This window comes from Haliotis asinina, chromosome 9 (genome assembly GCF_037392515.1).
Source record: "Haliotis asinina isolate JCU_RB_2024 chromosome 9, JCU_Hal_asi_v2, whole genome shotgun sequence".
NCBI lineage: Eukaryota > Metazoa > Mollusca > Gastropoda > Lepetellida > Haliotidae > Haliotis > Haliotis asinina.
In genome coordinates, this window is record NC_090288.1 from 65,770,669 (window position 1) to 65,797,400 (window position 26,732).

At 43.2% G+C, this 26,732-nt stretch overlaps 1 protein-coding gene across 2 annotated transcripts in view; it reads left to right on the forward strand.

Annotated features, from left to right (window-relative positions):
- LOC137296681 (protein Wnt-7b-like) overlaps nt 1-26,732 on the forward strand; it is a 143,096-nt gene that overhangs the window by 66,600 nt on the left and 49,764 nt on the right. The window contains exons 1-2 of one of the 2 annotated variants that reach the window (XM_067828500.1): nt 20,947-21,199; nt 22,905-23,134. In XM_067828500.1, coding sequence (XP_067684601.1) covers nt 21,126-21,199; nt 22,905-23,134 — 304 coding nt within the window. In that variant the 5' untranslated portion in view covers nt 20,947-21,125. Of the gene's footprint in view, nt 1-20,946; nt 21,200-22,904; nt 23,135-26,732 lie in introns of those variants that run through there. The other variant, XM_067828499.1, reaches the window with a different exon arrangement.

The window sequence follows — 26,732 nt, forward strand, 5'->3', positions numbered from 1 at the left end:
CCATAACCAGCATGCTGTATCAATCTTTTTCGACCTTGAAAAAGCTTATGATACAACATGGAAATATGGTATCTTAAGGGATTTACATGATTTTGGTTTGAGAGGCCGTTTGCCTCATTTTATATCACAATTTTTAGCAGGCAGACAATTTCAAGTTCGTGTCGGATCATCCCTGTCTGACCATTATAATCAGGATCAGGGGGTTCCACAAGGCAGTATTTTGTCTGTTACTTTGTTTAGCATAAAAATCAATAGTCTATCGAAAGTATTACATGATTCCATAGATGGGTCATTGTTCGTGGATGATTTTAATGTTTCATGTCGTGGTAAAAATATGCATACCATTGAGAGACAATTACAGATATGTTTAAATAAAATTCATAAATGGTCACTTGAAAATGGATTTAAGTTTTCACAGATAAAAACCAAATGTATACATTTCTGTCGGAAATATAAGCCTCATAAAGATCCTGAACTGTTTTTAGATGGCTCTCCAATTACCGTTGTAAAGGAAGCCAAGTTTCTGGGACTGATTTTCGACAAACATTTGACCTTTTTACCACATATTAAGTATTTGAAGACCAAATGCCTGAAAGCATTAGATCTCCTAAAAGTGGTGTCCAATTTAAAGTGGGGAGGGGATCAAACTACCCTCCTTCATTTGTACAGATCACTAATCCGATCAAAGCTTGATTATGGTTCCATCGTGTATGGCGGGGCCTGTCGAAGCAACTTGAAACTGCTTGATTCTATCCATCACCAAGGTTTAAGACTTTGTCTTGGATCTTTCAGCACTTCTCCTATTGACAGCATTTATGTTGAAGCTGATGAGCCTTCTTTGACCCAAAGACGTATTAAATTATCTTTGCAGTACATTACTAAACTTTATAGTACATTACTAAACTTTATTCGAATCAGACGAACCCTGCATATAACTGTGTATTTCATCCCCTCAATGAGGATCTGTACAACAAAAAATCTTCTCTCGTTCCACCTCTAGGGATAAGGATTAAACCTTTCCTTTCTGCTGCTGGCATTGACCTAGAAAATATTTCTCCTTCTCGTCTGCTGTCTTCTCCTCCTTGGCAGTTGGTTAGGCCACAAGTAGACCTAACCTTGACTATATTTAAGAATTCAGAAACGAATGAATTACAATATAAACAAGAATATAATCAATTAAAAACTAAATATAGTACATATAAATCCATATTTACAGATTGGTCCAAGGATGGTGGGGCAGTGGCTTGTGCCACTGTCGTTGGATCCAAAACAGTATCTTCTCGACTGCCGGATCATACCTCAATTTTCACAGCTGAAGCAAACGCTATATTAACAGCCTTAAAATATATCAATAAACATTCCAAATATAAGCAGTATATAATCTTTTCAGACTCTCTTTCGTGCCTTCAAGCTATTAAGGGTCTTTCTACCAAACATCCACTTTTAGTAGAGATTATTGAATTTACAATGATCTTGCTACTGGCCAATACGACGTCGTCTTTTGTTGGTTACCCAGCCACGTAGGCATTTCTGGGAACACACTTGCCGATCTTGCTGCCAAAGCAGCACTCACCAAATCTATGACACCGCTTCTTATTCCATACTCTGATTATAAAGATGTCATCCGATCTTATATCCGGGATCTTATGCAGAAGAATTGGGACACCCAGGTAGGTATCAATAAATTACATGAAATTAAACCCGACATTGGTTATACCTACTTGGGTTGTCAGTCTAGATTTGAAGAGGTCATCATAAGGCGATGTCGTATTGGCCACACTAGATATACCCATGAATATCTATTGAAAGGTGAGGCTCCTCCGTTCTGCATCCCTTGTGATGAAAGAATCACAGTCAAGCATGTCTTGCTTGATTGTGTTGAATATTCCATCACAAGGGATAAGTATTTTAAAACACGAACCATGAAGGATCTTTTTAGAAATGTCAATCATCATTTAATTATTGCATATTGAAAAGAATTACATTTGTTATCCGATTTGTAATTAGATAAATATTTTATAAGTGGTCATTTGGATTAGTAACTGGGATTGTTAGTGGCTGTACCTTCAAGAGGGGTTGAAGTAGAGTAAAATTATTGTCCTCCTGAGAAGGTACGTAAGTCCCAAGGCATTCAAAGGTAATTTAAATTGACCGTCTATTTTAATTGTAGTATCCCTGTCATTTTAATTTTGGCTAAAATTCACTTCATCGCCTGCAGTTGAAGGGATGATATAAATCCAGCTAGGGTCCATGTAGGTAGCGAAAGTACTGTAAGTCCCCATGGTCCCTAGTATGGTGACCTACCTTCAGTTCTTGGCGACCTGTAGCCTGTTTTTATTTTCTGTATTGCCCTCTCTAGTTTAAATGTTTTAGATTTCATGATTAGTTTTAACATCAATATATCTGTGACAATCTAGTTAGTTTTACTGTCCTTTGTCGACGGATATTTTAGATTGATTACCTTGTTTTCATCGCTATATGGCTGTAATATTGCCGATGCGATGTAAAAATTTAACTCACTCACTCACTTACACAGTCGATGATGTTGATGTATAGTGTGATGACATAACGGATGGTAGTTTTGGAAATGGCTAGGAGGCCTGAAGGACAAAGGGTAGGGAAGAGTTATTCATGACTGGCCCTGATTAGATGACGGTAGGCTGAGGGGATGCAGTAAAGATGTTACACAACTGAATGTCCGACGTCCATTTGTTATCCAACGATTGTTGGACCCGCAAGATCGCTGTCAAAATCGGTGTCAAGAGCGCTAGCGCTGGACCAGCCGTTGTAGGGAAACGTCACATTTTCACATGAATCAAAGTGTGCGTTAGATTTCCTTTATAGCCACGGTAGAATTTGGCGTAGATGGAATGGTCTCCTTGATGTCTGTAACTTGTGACAGCCGTTATTGTAAGGGTTGATTCAGTACTGGTGTTAGAACTGACAGAACACTTTCACACTCGGACGTGTCTCTTGAATGACTGAGTACACGCGGGCGCCAGTATACTGTATCCACGAAATACATGTACTGCTGGATACACTGCCCCTCCAGATAGCATCATTATCAATTTAGTATGAAAGGTTAGGAAAATTAATATTCTGTCTCTTCATTTGGGCTAACGTTAAAATATGATTAATGGATTAGTTTAAGAAAATAATTGGACACACTGTCTATCTGATGGGTAACTCCATAAGTTTGAAATAAAATGTCCTGTCTAAGTTGGTTATAAAATGGATATATAAACACAAACGAAATTCCGGTTCTTCTTTGATAATGCGAAGGGGACACACCTCTCCATTCGACGTTTTGATATCATAAGATTAGGACTTGGACAATGGCACTGTCATAGTGAAATCCTGTAAACTCTGTCAGTTCTATTTTTCAACAGCATAATCAATCTAATACCTCTGTTGAATGAAAAACTAAAGTTTTACCAAGTGCATCAGAATACAGCTGATTATCGGTATCGGTGTGCCTTAAATCTAACACATACTTTCTATTATTTTCCAAAATCTGAGTTTTTTCCAAATCTATATGAAATAATAACTTCTTCACTTTCAATGCCCAGTTATCTACTTCTTTCTCAGCAAGATTAGGATCAGGCCCCCATTTCTCGAAACAAACTGAAATTTTTCATACAAAAGGCATTTTTAAAATAAAAATGCACAAACAAAGTAAGCAATATGGTGACAAAACTCAAAGTGTCTACTAGTTTTAGTTGAATATCAATTTCATTACATTCCGGGAAACATAGTTTCTCAAGTTTGAGTAGAAACTCTGACTTGAGTCTAAACTCAAACTTAAGTTTGTTTCGAGAAATCGGGACCAGGACATTAACGGGTAAGTCATTCAGACTGCGAATTCGTTGCTTGAAAATTAGACCTCTCGTGCTTGTGGGGACAACACGTCTTGAGTGGTGGGTGTACCATGAACCTGTGCTAGATAGGTCAACACCCATGTACTTAAACGTAGATACAATCTCTATGGAATTGCAAGCTAGTATTTTCCTACTTTCACAACCTGCCACATTTACTAAATGCAATGACGTTTGTTTTGTCCAAATTAATGTGTAATTGCCATTTGTCACAAATAGAGACTATGTATCTAATCTCTTCTACAGTCTAACTACAGTACTATCGAGCAAGATAATGTCGTCATCAAACAACAACAAACAATCTACATGTTCAAGACACCGATATCGTTACACCTATGTCCGTCCGCATTAAGACACTTAACAATATCCTTCATGTAAAAGAACAAGAAGAGAGACAACCGAGAGCCCTGGCGAACACTGAGTAAACAATCAAAGAATGGAGTACAACCTTGTTGCCGTGACAAACACGACACATACGTATTGCAGATATGTCAGATTGTCCTATCTTTGACAGGTTATAAATGTGACGTTCTGCAGAGAGAATCAAATGTTGCCATTAGATCCACAAAGGCGCAAACTAACGGTCGCCGGACATAACTACAGTTTTACAACATGGACAGACACGTGCCGCTTTCTGGAAGTTGTTTGTCATGATGACAACACAAGAGCACTCACACGGTTCTCGTAACAGGAGCACACAGCACCACACCATGGCCAGTCCTCAGTCCACACTTGTGACCTATCGAATATGTCCAGGTTGACATCGGACATGTGCTTAGGAACATTAGTCGTCGAATCTGGACTTGTCTTGAGAATGCAGGAGAGTTTACGCGATATTGATGACTTTGACTGGCCTAGTAAATGACGGTATGGATAGCATCTGACGTTCTACGGCTAAATGCAAATCTCAGACGTCCATGTCACATTGCTGAACTATTCATCTCATTACAGATATAACTGATCAACAGTTGTGACAGTCCCTCTGTTGCGGTATTTTATAAAGACATTCTTGTTTTCCCCCTGCCATGGCCTTAAGTTGGGGCACTAATCTCCCCACTAATATGGCGTCTATCCTTCTACATAATAGTTACGATCTGTGGTCTCCTCTAACTCGTGGAGTGTGATTCGACGATTTTCCAGCACAAGTCTATGCACTCAAGTCAATGTTTTCCTGACTAGTGCTTGTTTTTGGGCGACCTGGACGGGGGTCATCTTCAAGACTCTCTCTACCATGCTTAAATTCTTTGACCCATCGTTTAATGATAGCAGATGAAGGGGAAGACTTCCCATAAACTACTGAAAGCCTTTCTCTAATGTTCTTCGCCGAGTTTCCTTCAAGAACTAAAAACATAATTACTGCTGGTCACGTCACCAGGACAAGGTCATAAATTGCCCTCGGGAATCGTATGAAAAGTATGAACCCCGATATTTTCGCATTCGTAGGTGCTAGTATGATGTACTCTATCCCTAACAATTAGATATTTCCAATACGCAATGCTAGGATACTCTCCCACAGCATAATGGGGAAATATTTGGCTCCTCCTATCATGCAATGATTGTACGCATGTGAGTGGTTGCTCTAAAGAGTGAGTCAGATCTTTATGATTCCAACTGATTCTTGTTTTTGGTGAAAATGGGGGAGCTTTGAAGCCTGCCACATGATGGAGATGTTAGAAGAGTCCGAGGACAGCAACAAGGGCCAATACAGCAACAGGACATGTATGCAGAGCCTGGCCTCAATTCAATACAGCAAAAGGACATGTATGCACAGCCTGGCCTCACTTCAATACAGGAACAGGACATGTATGCAGAGCCTGGTCTCACTTCAATACAGGAACAGAACATGTATGCAGAGCCTGGTCTCACTTCAATACAGCAACAGGACATGTATGCAGAGCCTGACCTCAATTCAATACAGGAACAGGACATGTATGCACAGCCTGGCCTCACTTCAATACAGGAACAGGACATGTATGCAGAGCCTGGTCTCACTTCAATACAGGAACAGGACATGTATGCACAGCCTGGTCTCACTTCAATACAGCAACAGGACATGTATGCAGAGCCTGGTCTCACGTCAATACAGGAACAGGACATGTACGCAGAGCCTGGTCTCACTTCAATACAGGAACAGGACATGTATGCAGAGCCTGGTCTCACTTCAATACAGGAACAGACATGTATGCAGAGCCTGGTCTCACTTCAATAGAGCAACAGGACATGTATGCACAACCTGGTCTCACTTCAATACAGGAACAGGACATGTATGCACAGCCTGGCCTCACTTCAATACAGGAACAGGACATGTATGCAGAGCCTGGTCTCACTTCAATACAGGAACAGACATGTATGCACAGCCTGGTCTCACTTCAATACAGCAACAGGACATGTATGCACAGCCTGGCCTCACTTCAATACAGGAACAGGACATGTATGCACAGCCTGGTCTCACTTCAGTACAGCAACAGGACATGTATGCACAGCCTGGCCTCACTTCAGTACACGAAAAGGACATGTATGCAGAGCCTGGTCTCACTTCAGTACACGAAAAGGACATGTATGCAGAGCCTGGTCTCACGTCAATACAGGAACAGGGCATGTATGCACAGCCTGGTCTCACGTCAATACAGGAACAGGGCATGTATGCACAGCCTGGTCTCACGTCAATACAGGAACAGGGCATGTATGCACAGCCTGGTCTCACGTCAATACAGGAACAGGGCATGTATGCACAGCCTGGTCTCACGTCAATACAGGAACAGGGCATGTATGCACAGCCTGGTCTCACGTCAATACAGGAACAGGGCATGTATGCACAGCCTGGTCTCACGTCAATACAGGAACAGGGCATGTATGCACAGCCTGGTCTCACGTCAATACAGGAACAGGGCATGTATGCACAGCCTGGTCTCACGTCAATACAGGAACAGGGCATGTATGCACAGCCTGGTCTCACGTCAATACAGGAACAGGGCATGTATGCACAGCCTGGTCTCACGTCAATACAGGAACAGGGCATGTATGCACAGCCTGGTCTCACGTCAATACAGGAACAGGGCATGTATGCACAGCCTGGTCTCACGTCAATACAGGAACAGGGCGTGTATGCACAGCCTGGTCTCACGTCAATACAGGAACAGGGCATGTATGCACAGCCTGGTCTCACGTCAATACAGGAACAGGGCATGTATGCACAGCCTGGTCTCACGTCAATACAGGAACAGGGCATGTATGCACAGCCTGGTCTCACGTCAATACAGGAACAGGGCATGTATGCACAGCCTGGTCTCACGTCAATACAGGAACAGGGCATGTATGCACAGCCTGGTCTCACGTCAATACAGGAACAGGGCATGTATGCACAGCCTGGTCTCACGTCAATACAGGAACAGGGCATGTATGCACAGCCTGGTCTCACGTCAATACAGGAACAGGGCATGTATGCACAGCCTGGTCTCACGTCAATACAGGAACAGGGCATGTATGCACAGCCTGGTCTCACGTCAATACAGGAACAGGGCATGTATGCACAGCCTGGTCTCACGTCAATACAGGAACAGGGCATGTATGCACAGCCTGGTCTCACGTCAATACAGGAACAGGGCATGTATGCACAGCCTGGTCTCACGTCAATACAGGAACAGGGCATGTATGCACAGCCTGGTCTCACGTCAATACAGGAACAGGGCATGTATGCACAGCCTGGTCTCACGTCAATACAGGAACAGGGCATGTATGCACAGCCTGGTCTCACGTCAATACAGGAACAGGGCATGTATGCACAGCCTGGTCTCACGTCAATACAGGAACAGGGCATGTATGCACAGCCTGGTCTCACGTCAATACAGGAACAGGGCATGTATGCACAGCCTGGTCTCACGTCAATACAGGAACAGGGCATGTATGCACAGCCTGGTCTCACGTCAATACAGGAACAGGGCATGTATGCACAGCCTGGTCTCACGTCAATACAGGAACAGGGCATGTATGCACAGCCTGGTCTCACGTCAATACAGGAACAGGGCATGTATGCACAGCCTGGTCTCACGTCAATACAGGAACAGGACATGTATGCACAGCCTGGTCTCACGTCAATACAGGAACAGGGCATGTATGCACAGCCTGGTCTCACGTCAATACAGGAACAGGGCATGTATGCACAGCCTGGTCTCACGTCAATACAGGAACAGGGCATGTATGCACAGCCTGGTCTCACGTCAATACAGGAACAGGGCATGTATGCACAGCCTGGTCTCACGTCAATACAGGAACAGGGCATGTATGCACAGCCTGGTCTCACGTCAATACAGGAACAGGGCATGTATGCACAGCCTGGTCTCACGTCAATACAGGAACAGGGCATGTATGCACAGCCTGGTCTCACGTCAATACAGGAACAGGGCATGTATGCACAGCCTGGTCTCACGTCAATACAGGAACAGGGCATGTATGCACAGCCTGGTCTCACGTCAATACAGGAACAGGGCATGTATGCACAGCCTGGTCTCACGTCAATACAGGAACAGGACATGTATGCACAGCCTGGTCTCACGTCAATACAGGAACAAGACATGTATGCACAGCCTGGTCTCACGTCAATACAGGAACAGGGCATGTATGCACAGCCTGGTCTCACGTCAATACAGGAACAGGGCATGTATGCACAGCCTGGTCTCACGTCAATACAGGAACAGGGCATGTATGCACAGCCTGGTCTCACGTCAATACAGGAACAGGACATGTATGCACAGCCTGGTCTCACGTCAATACAGCAACAGGGCATGTACGCACAGCCTGGTCTCACGTCAATACAGCAACAGGGCATGTACGCACAGCCTGGTCTCACGTCAATACAGCAACAGGGCATGTACGCACAGCCTGGTCTCACGTCAATACAGCAACAGGGCATGTACGCACAGCCTGGTCTCACGTCAATACAGGAACAGGGCATGTACGCACAGCCTGGTCTCACGTCAATACAGGAACAGGGCATGTACGCACAGCCTGGTCTCACGTCAATACAGGAACAGGACATGTATGCACAGCCTGGTCTCACGTCAATACAGCAACAGGGCATGTACGCACAGCCTGGTCTCACGTCAATACAGCAACAGGGCATGTACGCACAGCCAGGTCTCACGTCAATACAGGAACAGGGCATGTACGCACAGCCTGGTCTCACGTCAATACAGCAACAGGGCATGTATGCACAGCCTGGTCTCACGTCAATACAGGAACAGGGCATGTATGCACAGCCTGGTCTCACGTCAATACAGGAACAGGGCATGTATGCACAGCCTGGTCTCACGTCAATACAGGAACAGGGCATGTATGCACAGCCTGGTCTCACGTCAATACAGGAACAGGGCATGTATGCACAGCCTGGTCTCACGTCAATACAGGAACAGGGCATGTATGCACAGCCTGGTCTCACGTCAATACAGGAACAGGGCATGTATGCACAGCCTGGTCTCACGTCAATACAGGAACAGGGCATGTATGCACAGCCTGGTCTCACGTCAATACAGGAACAGGGCATGTATGCAGAGCCTGGTCTCACTTCAATACAGGAACAGACATGTATGCACAGCCTGGTCTCACTTCAATACAGCAACAGGACATGTATGCACAGCCTGGCCTCACTTCAATACAGGAACAGGACATGTATGCACAGCCTGGTCTCACTTCAGTACAGCAACAGGACATGTATGCACAGCCTGGCCTCACTTCAGTACACGAAAAGGACATGTATGCAGAGCCTGGTCTCACTTCAGTACACGAAAAGGACATGTATGCAGAGCCTGGTCTCACGTCAATACAGGAACAGGGCATGTATGCACAGCCTGGTCTCACGTCAATACAGGAACAGGGCATGTATGCACAGCCTGGTCTCACGTCAATACAGGAACAGGGCATGTATGCACAGCCTGGTCTCACGTCAATACAGCAACAGGGCATGTATGCACAGCCTGGTCTCACGTCAATACAGGAACAGGGCATGTATGCACAGCCTGGTCTCACGTCAATACAGGAACAGGGCATGTATGCACAGCCTGGTCTCACGTCAATACAGCAACAGGGCATGTATGCACAGCCTGGTCTCACGTCAATACAGGAACAGGGCATGTATGCACAGCCTGGTCTCACGTCAATACAGGAACAGGGCATGTATGCACAGCCTGGTCTCACGTCAATACAGGAACAGGGCATGTATGCACAGCCTGGTCTCACGTCAATACAGGAACAGGGCATGTATGCACAGCCTGGTCTCACGTCAATACAGGAACAGGGCATGTATGCACAGCCTGGTCTCACGTCAATACAGGAACAGGGCATGTATGCACAGCCTGGTCTCACGTCAATACAGGAACAGGGCATGTATGCACAGCCTGGTCTCACGTCAATACAGGAACAGGGCATGTATGCACAGCCTGGTCTCACGTCAATACAGGAACAGGGCATGTATGCACAGCCTGGTCTCACGTCAATACAGGAACAGGGCATGTATGCACAGCCTGGTCTCACGTCAATACAGGAACAGGGCATGTATGCACAGCCTGGTCTCACGTCAATACAGGAACAGGGCATGTATGCACAGCCTGGTCTCACGTCAATACAGGAACAGGGCATGTATGCACAGCCTGGTCTCACGTCAATACAGGAACAGGGCATGTATGCACAGCCTGGTCTCACGTCAATACAGGAACAGGGCATGTATGCACAGCCTGGTCTCACGTCAATACAGGAACAGGGCATGTATGCACAGCCTGGTCTCACGTCAATACAGGAACAGGGCATGTATGCACAGCCTGGTCTCACGTCAATACAGGAACAGGGCATGTATGCACAGCCTGGTCTCACGTCAATACAGGAACAGGGCATGTATGCACAGCCTGGTCTCACGTCAATACAGGAACAGGGCATGTATGCACAGCCTGGTCTCACGTCAATACAGGAACAGGGCATGTATGCACAGCCTGGTCTCACGTCAATACAGGAACAGGGCATGTATGCACAGCCTGGTCTCACGTCAATACAGGAACAGGGCATGTATGCACAGCCTGGTCTCACGTCAATACAGGAACAGGGCATGTATGCACAGCCTGGTCTCACGTCAATACAGGAACAGGGCATGTATGCACAGCCTGGTCTCACGTCAATACAGGAACAGGACATGTATGCACAGCCTGGTCTCACGTCAATACAGGAACAAGACATGTATGCACAGCCTGGTCTCACGTCAATACAGGAACAGGGCATGTATGCACAGCCTGGTCTCACGTCAATACAGGAACAGGGCATGTATGCACAGCCTGGTCTCACGTCAATACAGGAACAGGACATGTATGCACAGCCTGGTCTCACGTCAATACAGGAACAGGGCATGTATGCACAGCCTGGTCTCACGTCAATACAGCAACAGGGCATGTACGCACAGCCTGGTCTCACGTCAATACAGCAACAGGGCATGTACGCACAGCCTGGTCTCACGTCAATACAGGAACAGGGCATGTATGCACAGCCTGGTCTCACGTCAATACAGGAACAGGGCATGTATGCACAGCCTGGTCTCACGTCAATACAGGAACAGGACATGTACGCACAGCCTGGTCTCACGTCAATACAGCAACAGGGCATGTACGCACAGCCTGGTCTCACGTCAATACAGCAACAGGGCATGTACGCACAGCCTGGTCTCACGTCAATACAGCAACAGGGCATGTACGCACAGCCTGGTCTCACGTCAATACAGGAACAGGGCATGTATGCACAGCCTGGTCTCACGTCAATACAGGAACAGGGCATGTATGCACAGCCTGGTCTCACGTCAATACAGGAACAGGGCATGTATGCACAGCCTGGTCTCACGTCAATACAGGAACAGGGCATGTATGCACAGCCTGGTCTCACGTCAATACAGGAACAGGGCATGTATGCACAGCCTGGTCTCACGTCAATACAGGAACAGGGCATGTATGCACAGCCTGGTCTCACGTCAATACAGGAACAGGGCATGTATGCACAGCCTGGTCTCACGTCAATACAGGAACAGGGCATGTATGCACAGCCTGGTCTCACGTCAATACAGGAACAGGGCATGTATGCACAGCCTGGTCTCACGTCAATACAGGAACAGGGCATGTATGCACAGCCTGGTCTCACGTCAATACAGGAACAGGGCATGTATGCACAGCCTGGTCTCACGTCAATACAGGAACAGGGCATGTATGCACAGCCTGGTCTCACGTCAATACAGGAACAGGGCATGTATGCACAGCCTGGTCTCACGTCAATACAGGAACAGGGCATGTATGCACAGCCTGGTCTCACGTCAATACAGGAACAGGGCATGTACGCAGAGCCTGGTCTCACGTCAATACAGGAACAGGACATGTATGCACAGCCTGGTCTCACGTCAATACAGGAACAGGGCATGTATGCAGAGCCTGGTCTCACGTCAATACAGGAACAGGACATGTATGCACAGCCTGGTCTCACGTCAATACAGGAACAGGGCATGTACGCAGAGCCTGGTCTCACGTCAATACAGGAACAGGACATGTATGCACAGCCTGGTCTCACGTCAATACAGGAACAGGGCATGTATGCAGAGCCTGGTCTCACGTCAATACAGGAACAGGGCATGTACGCAGAGCCTGGTCTCACGTCAATACAGGAACAGGACATGTACGCACAGCCTGGTCTCACGTCAATACAGGAACAGGACATGTATGCACAGCCTGGTCTCACGTCAATACAGGAACAGGGCATGTACGCAGAGCCTGGTCTCACGTCAATACAGGAACAGGACATGTATGCACAGCCTGGTCTCACGTCAATACAGGAACAGGGCATGTATGCACAGCCTGGTCTCACGTCAATACAGGAACAGGGCATGTATGCACAGCCTGGTCTCACGTCAATACAGGAACAGGGCATGTATGCACAGCCTGGTCTCACGTCAATACAGGAACATGAAATATATGATGAAGTAGTAATAATAAGGGATTCTGCCGCAGATCCGGCTTCGTTTTTTTAGGTTTAATTCCGGTCCCACTATCAATTAAAAACCACGGAGAGTATGTGTTAAGACCTCAAACGATGCTTCCCCTAAAGGGTAGCTAAAATATTTATCTTAGCCCAATACAACAGGAGATGTATGAAAAACCTGATCCTACGTCAATACAACAACATCAGATCAAAGAACAGTCTGATCCAACGTCAATACAGCATCAGGGGATGTATGAAAAACCTGATACTACGTCAATACAGCAACGTCAGATGTATGAACACTCTGATCCTACATCAATACAGCAACATCAGATGTATGAACAGCCTGATCCCACGTCAATACAGCAACATCAGAATATGAAAAACCTGATCTTACGTCAATACAGCAACATCAGATCAGTGAACAGCCTTATCCCACGTCAATACAGCAACATGAGATCAATGAACAACCTGATCCCACGTCAACACAGCAACATCAGGTCAATGAACAGCCTCATCCCATGTGAACACATCAACATCAGATGCATGAAGAACCTGAATCCAAGTCAGTACAGCAACATCAGATCAATGAACAGCCTGATCGCACGTCAATACAGCAAGATCAGTTCAATGTGTAGCTTGATTCCATGTCAATACATCAACATCAGATCAATGAACAACCTTGTCCCACGTCAACACAGCATCAGGCAATGTATAAAGAATCTGGTCACATGTCAATACAGCAGCATCAGATCAAGGAACAGCCTGATCCCATGTCAATACATCAACATCAGATCAAGGAACAGCCTGATCCCATGTCAATACAGCAGCATCAGATGTATGAACAACCTGAATGAACAACCACGTTAATACAGCAACATCGGATGTATGAACAACCTGGTCCCACGTCAATACAGCATCAGGTGATGTATAAAGAACCTGGTCACATGTCAATACAGTAACATCAGATCAAGGAACAGCCTGATCCCATGTCAATACATCAACATCAGATGTATGAACAACCTGAATGAACAACCACGTTAATACAGCAACATCGGATGTATGAACAACCTGGTCCCACGTCAATACAGCATCAGGTGATGTATAAAGAACCTGGTCACATGTCAATACAGTAACATCAGATCAAGGAACAGCCTGATCCCATGTCAATACATCAACATCAGATGTATGAACAACCTGAATGAACAACCACGTTAATACAGCAACATCGGATGTATGAACAACCTGGTCCCACGTCAATACAGCATCAGGTGATGTATAAAGAACCTGGTCACATGTCAATACAGTAACATCAGATCAAGGAACAGCCTGATCCCATGTCAATACATCAACATCAGATGTATGAACAACCTGAATGAACAACCACGTTAATACAGCAACATCGGATGTATGAACAACCTGGTCCCACGTCAATACAGCATCAGGTGATGTATAAAGAACCTGGTCACATGTCAATACAGTAACATCAGATCAATGAACAGCCTGATCCCACGTGAATACGGGACGTTTGAAAGTATGAAAAGCCTGATCCCTCGTCAATGGAGCAACATTAGATGCATAAAGAATCTGATTCCACGTCAATACAGCAACACGACATGTATGAATTAAGAACCTGACCCCACATCAATACAGCAACATGAGATGATAGAATACGTGTATATGGATGACAAGCTCTAGAACACGCCGTTTCGATACAGGTTCTTGTTCTTGTTGAAAAGATTTCACACTTGAAAACGATACAAGAACCTGTATCGATACGCCGTGTTCTAATTTTAAAAATGTTGCCATCCAAATTCATTTGTTCTATTTGACTTCTAACTTCTAAAATATGCCACTCAAACAAACTCAGATGAATAAAGATGATTCACGTCAATACAGCAGCAAGAGAGTGTAGAATACCCTGATTCACGTCAATACAGCAGCAAGAGAGTGTAGAATACCCTGATTCCACGTCAATACAGCAGCAAGAGAGTGTAGAATACCCTGATTCCACGTCAATACAACAGCAAGAGAGTGTAGAATACCCTGATTCCACGTCAATACAGCAGCAAGAGAGTGTAGAATACCCTGATTCCACGTCAATACAACAACCAGACATGTATGAACAGCCTGATCTTTCGTCAGTACAGCAACAGGTGTCAGTACCGCAACGGGAAATGTTAGAAAAGTCTGAGTAAAACTGTAATTATTACGATTCGTCCGCACCGTGCTGAAAAGACGGCCATACCTGTTCTAAGTTTGTGAATTTTGTATTTTATCGTGGAACTGGTTTTAGTGTAATTGACGCTGAGAATGGGCCATTCTCAGGAGGCTTGGGCGTCATTAATGAAGCTGAACGTTGATGTTACGTTACCACACACTGAGAATGAGAAATACATAGGAATATGTTGGAGGAAAGTAGGACGATTTGGCTCCCATGTACCACCGAGTTGAAAACATTCAGCTAGCAACGCCCAAACAACGACGTTCGACGTAGTGTTTGACGACAGCACCTGCAAGTCTGGATTGCGGGAGTTAGGATTTATTCCTATTTAGCGGGTATGATCCTTTGATCGCAGTCTTTCCAAGGAAATCTGGCTTACAGTGGAACGCCACACAAAGCGAAGATGCTGCAATAAATTTGATCTTGCATGTTAAAGAGAACGGATATTAGTGGGCTGGATCTTACAGCCTCTGGCCTTTCTCCGATAGACCGCTCATAGAACGAATAGTGCGGCAGGACGTAATGTCATTTGGTGCGTTTAGTGTTCTTGCTGAAGGTGATTGTGTTAGGAGTCATGTAAATCATGTATTTTGATTTGAAAAGTGTTAATAGCAACGTTTCACATACACAACTACGTTCGTGTACTGTCTATCCAGCGACTCGATCGAGACTGTTTAGTGTTCAACTCGGAACAGTGATCTCTTCTTACTGCCATCGCGACCGACGTCGGAAAACTGTCCGTCATATCACTGCAGACGGATATCAAGCAATGTGACGGTGTGGTTGTGAAGTAATGCGACTGTGTGATTGTTGAGTAATGTAATTGTGTGATTGTCGAGTAATGTGACTGTGTGGTGGTCGAGTAATGTAACTGTGTGGTTGTCGAGTAATGAAAGTGTGGTTGTTGAGTAATGTATCTGTGTGGTAATCCAGTAATATGACTGTGTGGTGATCGAGTAATGTAACTGTGTGGTTGTCGAGTAATGAATGTGTGCGGTGGTTGAGTAATGTGACTGGGTGATTGTCGAATAATGTAACTGTGTGGTAGTCCAGTAATGTGACTGCGTGGTGGTCGGGTAATATGACTGTGTGGTGATCTAGTAATGTAACTGTGTGATTGTCGAGTAATGGAACCTTATGGTGGTCGAGTAATGTGACTCAGTGGTTGTCGAGGAATGGGACTGTATGGTACTGTAAGTACTATGTGTCTTTATGTAAGTAGATACATTATGATGTGTGAATGCAATGTAATGTGTATGTGTGTGTGTGTGTGTGCGTATGTGTGTACATATGGATCAGTAAAACACATTGCACATTACATTCGAGTGTGTCACTATGACACAAACTAAATGTAAAGACATACACATTATATGTACTGAGCGGGTGTCACAATTATACTTCAAGTCTTGGGGGTGATAGTCCAGGTATTCGTTGTACTTGCTCCAGAATATGTCCGCATCCCCAATATCCGTGGTGTAAAAACGGGGAAGCTCACAAATAACACTTGGTCGTCCTCTGAAATTCACTGAGATTTCACCCATCATATCAAGGGAGATTATGAATTATCAACCCTGTTTCAGACAAACCGGCGTCTGGTAAACAAATAACGCCCACACAGTCAAGAAGAGGCAGCTGTAGTCTAGTTTTGGAGTACAGGAGCAGTTATTGAATAAAAATCGAACTTGATTCTTCCTGCATCGTGTACAAGGACGCTAGTTAAAACAGTTCAATCACTACCCGCCAAAGTTAGTTGATCAAATTATCAGATCCACACTCCACCCAACAAGAAAAGAGGCCACCAATAAACCTAAGCCAGCCCCTATTCGCATCTCTTTGCCCTTCATTGGAAAAACCTCCTACCACATCAGCCGTCTCCTAAAGCAACGAGCAGGCATCGAAACCCACTAGCTGTGCATCGCTGAAAACCCTGCTGAAAGCTAATGGCAGGAACACCTCTGAACAACATCAGCTACCCAAAGGTGTCGTCTACAAAATCAACTGCGACTGTGGCGAGGCATATGTAGGTGAAACCTCCCAGACTATAAACATCAGAATCAAAGAACACTTATCATCTACAACTAAATCAGATCTATTTAGCAATATCCGACCACATCATCAAATGTCCCAATCACAGCATAATTTGGAGCAATGTAGATACATTGTTTTTGTCGACACAAAATCAAATATTGTTTTTCAATGACGCCTGAGATACAGTGAAGATTTTGTTTAGACTTTTAAACGCTTCAAATTTTATGAACGTTTGAAATATTAGCCAGCCCGAACAGACGTAACGGACGAGTAGTGGCCACGTGTCAGTTTTGTCAATGCAAAGTAAGTTATTTCCATTAACAAAGAGACTTGAGTTTGCCACTGGGTGGCATTAGTGCATTTGTTTCGGGGTGTAGTCTTCGTGTACTGTGGTGAATCTGTGACACTTCAGCAGATTGACACACTGCATTATGGCAATGCCTGCGCCATATGTCGCTTATGTATTCATATGTAAGGCAGGACACTAATTGAGAATCTGTACGGTGATGTAAGTCTTCCCGTCTTGTGTTCGAGACACTTAGTTTCGACCTGAAGTACCCACAGAGCAGAGTTATTTCCCTTTGGTTACAAACTTGTATTGCTTTGAAGGAGTCTGCTTCACTCAGAGGAAATTTGAAACAGCATACACGATTGAATATGTGTACTTTGTGTAAAACGTATTGCAAGGAAAATGTTACACTTTAAAAAAGTGTTTTGTTTGTGTGTAAATGTAATGACAACTTCGTACACGTGGAAATATGAAGCTTATCTATTTATAAAATAGCAAAATCCTTTACTAAAACGTGCAGCTTCTGTTTCATGTAATGAATCTATTATGCTTGCTCAAATATAAGCGAAAAATGCATGGATCACTTTTAAAGGTTATCGGATTTTTATATGGAGATGCATAGTTGATATATAACTGTATGTGTATCCGTAGCACGTGAATATGTGCAGTTCTCGTGGAATTGTGATAGCTGCATTGTGTACCTGCAAATGTGATGACATTATCATGCACGTAGAAATGAGAAGGCATTATCATTTACGTAGACGTGTGATGACATTATCACATATGTAGAAATGCGATGACATCATCATGTGCAAGGTAATGTGAACATGGTTATGGGGCACCGGCAGAGATAAGCTGTTTGTAAAGGATGATCACGGATATTCAGTAGTGTATATTAATGTGTTGGTTATTTGTTTAGCATTTCACCAGTTTAATCAACAATGCACATGTCTATAACACCGAAACAATTTTTGTAAAACCCGTTATGGAAAACATTTTGTGTAAAACACCATGTCTAACATCGCCGATAGAAGATCCCCCAAGGAGAATTTCATCACTGACAATAGGTCATTTCAGTTTGAAATATTGTGCGTGATCTCACTAATTTTCTTCGCAGCTTTGTTCGAACTTGAAACCTGATTGAAATGATGCAATGTCTTGCACGACAAAAGTCCGCGAAAATTAGTTGTCGATTTTATGTGAAAAGAACATGCCTTCAGGTGAAAGACATTCGACCTGACACGGTCAGCTGAGTCTGTCCTTGAGGCGAAACACCCGAAACTCGAAAGCCAAAATGTACAACTATTTGCCTCATCTCTTTCGTCATAAGCTTGGATGATCACATTTAACTCAATAAAAGACACCCTTCTAACCCCGCAACGCTTAGGGCGAGAGATAGACGCGAAATCTACAATGAGCTGTGTTGATAACTGCACTTAAGGACATTTAGAGTGATCGTGAAAGAGTGAAATGAGCTCCCCATGAATGGGCCTGATCTACACATTGCATGATATCTACGAAGGGCTTGATACAGGCGCTTGACAGTCTCATTTCTATTCTATTAGGAAATGAAATCTCGTGGTGAGAAGAATGGACATTGAGGTTATGTGCAATTTCTGACAGATATGATAATCATCCCTTTTCACGTTTATGCGACTGAAAATTTATGATTTGAAATTAATGTTCGCTTGAAATTGAAACCTGCGTGTAGCATTCGTAGAATTTTGTCACATTTAATTAAATTTGGACATGCATGTTTTCATTTCACTACAGTTTAGTGAAATCGACGTGTAAATTGGTTTTGGATAATCATGCGAGTCAAGTTTTCTTCGATTATTTCAGGCAAGAAAACGTATGTTGTGATGTATTTGTCGCAGCGTACGAACGTGTTGATCAACAATTATTTCTGGGATGTTTCTGAATACAACCCTACCTGGTTTACGATTATGAAGATATGTATTGTCGCATTTTAGACCACCTATAAACAGAAACAAGGTAATTGTTCAGTAATCAAAAGCTGTAATAATAATAACTATCTGCTGCACAAATGTCATCATATACAGAAACACCGTACCAATACATTGAAAAGAGTATGTCATAGATGACTATTTGGTCACTGCTTGAAGTTCAGAGACCGTACACGTAGCCTTAATATCCTTATTTCCCTTATGACAGAGGCTAAATGTGTTACTATAGAGAACAGGTATTTATAGTGATGCTATGTTAGGCTGCACATGGACACACTACAACTGTGCAGTTCACACTAATTGAAAAATATCATCGATATCACGGAGAAATGAATGTACAAATCCTTCTTGATATGTAATTGCTTGATCGTTCTTCAAGAACGGTAAACCACTGCGAGTAACACAAGACTTCCTGAATAAAGGATTACCTGTCTTAATAGTCTCTAGAAATAGTCTACCTTTGATTGAATATAACTAGATAAAGCTGCGGTATTAACCTAGGATCAACTCCGGCTCATTGGCAGGGCTATCCATCAAACAGATGAAATAAGCGATCCTCTGAATAGTGAAATATACCCAGTGACAGAAACGAAAGGGATATGTCGCAAAGCAATTGTTGGTCTTTTTGAAAAGATTTCTTGATCCTTGTCCGTGCTAAATATACCAGTATTTCTCAACTAGATGTCAATAGCACAGGTCAATAACCCTCAGTCCTGCTTGAACACGGTGGACTATATTAACGATATTCAAAGCATGCAGACGGACAACGGCTGGACAGTTCAAAGAGACGAGTTTAAGAGTTGCACACAGCCTATGTGTTTGATGTATGTGACAAGACCTTGCTTATGTAGACCCCGTGCAGTCGTTATCGGGAGTCGCCGGAATTCAGACTAGTCCGGCTTTGTAGGTAGAAATGAAGTCAAAGTGTTTTCTATTTTTTTTTTAGCTTCAAGTGTATTTGAGTCTCATGAACAGAAACCTATGCGCCGTTACCTCTCAACAGTTAAGGTATTATAATATTATAGGTTTGCATCATGAACGTATGAATTGCATTTTGTTGAGACATTGACAGCAAACAAACCACTTGGATATTTGCAAATGTTGAAGTGACGCATTTGACTTTACATCAACGCAGTACTTTATGGAACATTTAAAAACTGTCGAAATATTTTAAAAGAATGTCAACAATTGCTGAAGAATATTTTCTGAAAAAGTGTATAAATATTCCGCTAACGACACTTGTTGGCAGGGCTGTATAGAGTAATATCTGCACTGTAGATATATACCGGACTGAAGACGGGAGTGCGTACATTCATTACACACCGTGTCCGTCGCCTCACTCCGGCGCTGCAGGGACAAGGCGCGTCAGCTATACAAAGCTTCTCCGCAATATCAAGACGAGACAATCAGTTATATTCCCTGTAAACTGTCAATTTCGAATGCTCGACAACAAATGACAAACACTTTTCTCAAAATCGCCGAAGCAGAGAAACGGGGCGAGGCTACATGGGTTTCAACCAATCAGAGTTTAAGACACTGTAAAGAAAAAAACCTCACCGAACCAAACTGTTTAGACCGATAGTCCAATAGATTCACTTGCTAGCTTTTGAGCTGGTTTGCTGTGTGTTTTATCTGCAATTTGGATGATACTTTAACCGTCTGCCAGGTGGAATTATGTATACAAGTTCCCTTGTTTAGCTGTAGTGTATCACACGGCCACCAACTAGCCCGGAGAATGTCCTCGCATAAGGATGGGCTTTAGCCGACACACTAAGTTTATGCTGGGGCTGATATATCTCTCCTATTGTGTTTATGGAAACTTCCTGTGAGTATGCGAAGAAGTGGAATGCATCTATGTACTTGTCAATACCTCTAGTGTCTGGCTGTGCGCACGTGCTGCAGCAGTGCGCGTGTATGTCTTCTGTCAAGCACATGGCGAGCACCATGAATGGCATAAAACAGGATTATTTACAGTCATTTACTTGTAAGGATAAGAAATTGGGCAACAAATGTAAATGATTTGGAGCAGGTATGATAAGTCGTCACCCATGTGGAGTCGCCGCCTGTCGTGGGCCGCGCTGGACCAGCCGTGTTTTGATGAATTGGTTTATAATGACATTGATCAGTCGTCGACATCAATACACTGTTTGCTACTTGTCCGTGTCGCCACGGGTCATACGTGTTTGAAATATTCTGTAGACACATGGACAATAAGCAAAAGATCTTATAAGATTATTGAATACATTCTGAAACTTGTGATAACCTGTTTGTGTGACTATCGCCAGCGATCTGACATACGATAGGAAAAAGTGCCCACCTGGTGAAATCTGAAATTGTATTATTCTAAAGTGACAGAATTCACGTCACCCGCCAGGCAAGCCTGTTTAAATATTGCCGGCATTTCGTAGACTCTGTATTCGTTTAGATATTGTCTGTTTAGACCGTGGACGCACGCATGTACAATATATCTAATTATCATTACGACATGTGACAAGCAGCACAGTGCGCCCGGTACGGGTTGGCAGGGGGGCAGCAGTTTGGGGAAAGATATTTCAAGAATGATATAACACCCCTTTCGTGCTGCTCTCGATTCATTGTCCCACCTACTATTTCTTGTGGGACAGTTTCAATTTAAGAAATTTAAATATCGGCATATCTAATTAGTTTTAAACTGTAATTCGTCACCATGGACAAACAGTACCGCCGCGTGTGTCACTAGCGATCACATGGTTAATAATTAGCACAAAAACATGATAATGTATTTTTTTCCTGATTTATAATTTATTATAGCAGTTTAAAATGGGTCATTATGTTGCATAATTCAGCGGTTCCTCGAACGTTGGACTTACAATTCTTCCGTAGAAAATTGGTACTGTACGATGATTTGGATTTTCTTGCTAGAAACAATTTTGTTATTATATACAGATTTTATTATTTGATATTTACACGTTTTCTATCGTCAAAAATAGTGTTATGATAAAGTAAGTCTATGTTAAACAAAATTCTAGAATGTCAATCTTACTAAAATTCATTACAGATTGCACGATAGTTGGTACATCCACTGTTAATTTATTGAAAATTAATTAGTCTCCCTTATTCTGAAAATTTCAGAAACTCTTTCAATGATGTATATGTTCGTAATTACATGTTATCTGAAAAAATATGAATCTGTTGTGTGTTATTAGAGGGCGCAGACCTACTGACGGTAGTTTGTCAAATTCTAACTCTTATATTGATATTTTAAGTAGAACATTATATTGTAAAATATTTTATTGTGTTTGCTTGCAAAATATATAATTTGTAAACTTTTAAACGAACTGATCATTACAGTTTCCTCTGCACGGGGCACGTATGAAAATGCCCGTCTTTATACTTACAATTATACCCTACGACACAGGTATAGATCTCATTCAACATTGTCTCAAATTTGCATTTTATAACAGCGAACGTAATTTTTCCTTACTAAGCTGGAATCTTCACACGGCATGAAATTAGTATCAAAATATAGCTAATAATCGTGTCCGTTCCAGAGCCCTGTCGTCCGTGGTCGCACTCGGTGCCAACATAATCTGCAACAAAATCCCGGGACTAGCGCCGAAACAAAGAGGAATATGTAGAAGCCGACCTGACGCCATTGTAGCCATTGGGGAAGGCGCCAAGATTGGATTAAAAGAGTGCCAATATCAGTTTAGGAATATGAGATGGAACTGTACAAATATGGGAAGCGGAAGATCTATGTTTGGCTATGAACAACTTGGAGGTAAGATGAACTGATATGCCGCCCTCTGTCTCATGTATGCCATAATTAGCACGTGTGTTTTATCACATGTATGTCATATCTAGCACATATGTTTTGTCAAATGTATGTCATGTTTAGCTCGTGTGATTTTTCACATGTATATCATTTATAGCTTGGCGTTTGGACACATGTATATCATATATAAAACTTGTGCTGGTCACATTGATATCATCTATAGCATGTGCGTTTCATGACATGCATATTATGTATCACCTGTTTTGACACGTATATCATTTATAGCGCGTGTGTTTTGTCACATTGACGGCATGTGTTTGGTTACACACACATAATAAGCGTACGGGTGTTTCATCTGATCTACAACCAAACCTGTTGTTTCAAACCTGTTTTACTTCTTATTCAGCTGATCACATTGGAAATAAGCATGATGTAGTAAACTAACTCATGTAAAGGCATAATAATAATAATAATAATAATAATAATAAGAAGAAGAAGAAGAAGAAGAAGAAGAATGTTAATATAACTGACACAAATCTAATTCCTGGAATGTTAATATAACTGACACAAATCTAATTCCTTGAATGTTAATATAACTAACACAAATCTAATTCCTGGACGTTTCCCTTAAAATTCTTTGTGAAACTAATATAACCGTACTGATATATTCTTTCCCACAATTGCGGTGAAATTGCTGGACAAAATACCATCAGCCGATTATAAATGTTTGTATCGGTTTAAAAAAATATACATGACACTCTTCCAGTGGGATATCAAGTTCTGTTTAATGTGAGTGAGTCAGCTGAATCCCTGTTTTCAAACATGGCTTTAACTGTATAGGACACACTACTGATCCACTACTTATCAGATGTGGAAGGCATTGCGGTCTGGGACGCTGGTAGCCTGTATTACCGGCATTGCGTAACCAGGTGTGTAATTGTCGGATTTAGAACAAGGTGAACCTTTACGTGATGAGCATGAATAAAGCCCAACACACCAGCATAAACATGTCTTTGTCAAAGATCACTGTATACAAACCTATTTCTCCTACCACGTGTGCATTGTCAAGGCCACAGGGTTCAAGCCTAAACGTCGGGAGGAGTCGCCAGAGCTGCTAAGATACGACTCGGAGACAGTACACCGAAATTACCTGGTACGCGAGTTTCAAACAACACAGATAATCCTTCAAACATTCCACGTCCATTGCACTCAAAATTCCCACAGAAAACCAAAGAACCACAACACACAGTGACAAGGACAACTAGGCCTTGTCCAATCCTACACAAACCCCATCCACATGTAGCCTGCGCCTTTTCAGTCCTACACTAAATCTGTACTATATGTAGTGTGCGTCTGTCCTATACCCTACCAACTGTGCACTATATGTAGTGTGCCTCTGTCCTATACCCTACCAACTGTGCACTATATGTAGTGTGCCTCTGTCCTATACCCTACCAACTGTGTACTATATGTAGTGTGCGTCTGTCCTATACCCTACCAACTGTGCACTATATGTAGTGTGCGTCTGTCCTATACCCTACCAACTCTGCACTATATGTAGTGTGCGTCTGTCCTATACCCTACCAACTGTGCACTAAATGTAGTGTGCGTCTGTCCTATACCCTACCAACTGTGCACTATATGTAGTGTGCCTCTGTCCTATACCCTACCAACTGTGCACTATATGTAGTGTGCGTCTGTCCTATACCCTACCAACTCTGCACTATATGTAGTGTGCGTCTGTCCTATACCCTACCAACTGTGCACTATATGTAGTGTGCCTCTGTCCTATACCCTACCAACTGTGCACTATATGTAGTGTGCCCCTGTCCAATTCCCTACCAACTGTGTACTATTTGTAGTGTGCCCTTGTGTCCCTGTCCTCTGCCAACTGTGTACTATGTGTGGTGTGCCCCATTGTCCCTGTTCAATTCCCTGCCAACTATGTACTATATGCAAGTAAATGGGGGATTAAACCTATGAGATAGCTATACATATACACGACTGGCTTTACGATTTCGTGTCATTATGATAAGATTGAGATCAGTAGTACATTTGTTCAAGGTAATCTAGTGTGGTGTTTATCCAAGACCTTGCGATTACAGACTCTCAACAAATACAATATGAAGTCTTTGAAGGGCATTTAGAAGTGAAATGCATAAGAATGAAGATTATATGGATATCAACTTCTTTATATGAGAATACAACGTTTCGGAGTTAATGCTTACTCCTTCATCAGGTGATGAAGGAGTAAGCATTAACTCCGAAACGTTGTGTAAAGAAGTTGATATCCATATAATCTTCATTCTCAAATACAATATGATCGAGACATAAGCACCGTGTAACTGTGTTCATCGTTGGCCACAGTTGTAGATACCTCCCCGCCAAGCACATAGCCACGGATATTCATGTCGCTGTGTCGTCAAGTCACACATAGCCTTTACCGGTTAGGAGGCCAGAATACACACTTATCTACCCGAACGAGCGATTTCTTTGATCGTTGACATCAAAGACGCTTTTCACCTGCAGCAGGCCTTACAGGTAGGAGGACCCTTTCTCATATGTTGAGCGTTGTGAGTGGGAAGGAAGGCTGGGTGTTATGCTGGTGATGTATCCCTAGATCTATAGTTACATGACAAAATGCTATATTTCCTGCTCCGAGTTCACAGAGTGTAACGATATCAGCACGCTAATGTTGATTATGACACTAGAACATGAAATGAATACACGTTAGCCGGGGAACAAGGAACAATATATCACAGTGGTTCAGTTCATTGATAGCGAGAGCGAGATAGAAATAAATATAGCGACGAGTATTACAGCCCGGTAATGCTTAAAGAACATGGAATGTTGTACAAGATACGAGATTGTCTCTAATATAGTTGAAAGTCATACTCGGGGACAAAACTGACACGCATATAGTTATGATCTCACATAGAATGATGAAATGTCTGTTCAAAAATAGTAGCGAAGAAATATGATTGAAAAGGTTATGATATATAAGAACAATTCATACCCGGAAGCAAGAAACAGAGTGTGCTCTCACAGGAAAACGAACGTTTAACACAGAATAAATGACAGCCTTGAGCAAAACCTTCAGCAGAATAACACGAAAGCGCAGCCGACAAGTCATACTGAAGACATATTTACAGTCAGTACAGACTAAAACATGTTTTTACTAGATCATTTGTTGAGATGTTCTCTGTCCTCTCTCCTGTGGGATGTCCTATAGGATGTCCTGTTGGAAGTCCCATGGGATGTCCTTTTGACTGTCCTGTAGGAAGTCCTACGGGATGTCCTGTTGAAAGTGCTGTGGGATGTCCTGTTGCATGTGGTATGGGTTGTCCTGTTGGATGTCCTATGGGACGCCCTTTTGGATGTCCTGTGGGAGGTCCTGCATTATGTCAGGTGTGATGTCCTCTTGGATGTTCTATGGGATGTACTGTTGAATGCCCTGTGGGATCTCCTGTGGGATGTCCTGCATTATGTCAAGGGTGATGTCCTCTTGGATGTCCTGTCGGTGGTCCTATGGGATCTCCTATATTATGTCCAATGTGAAGCCCAGTGTGCAGCCCAGTGTGACATCTATTGTGACGCCCTGTGT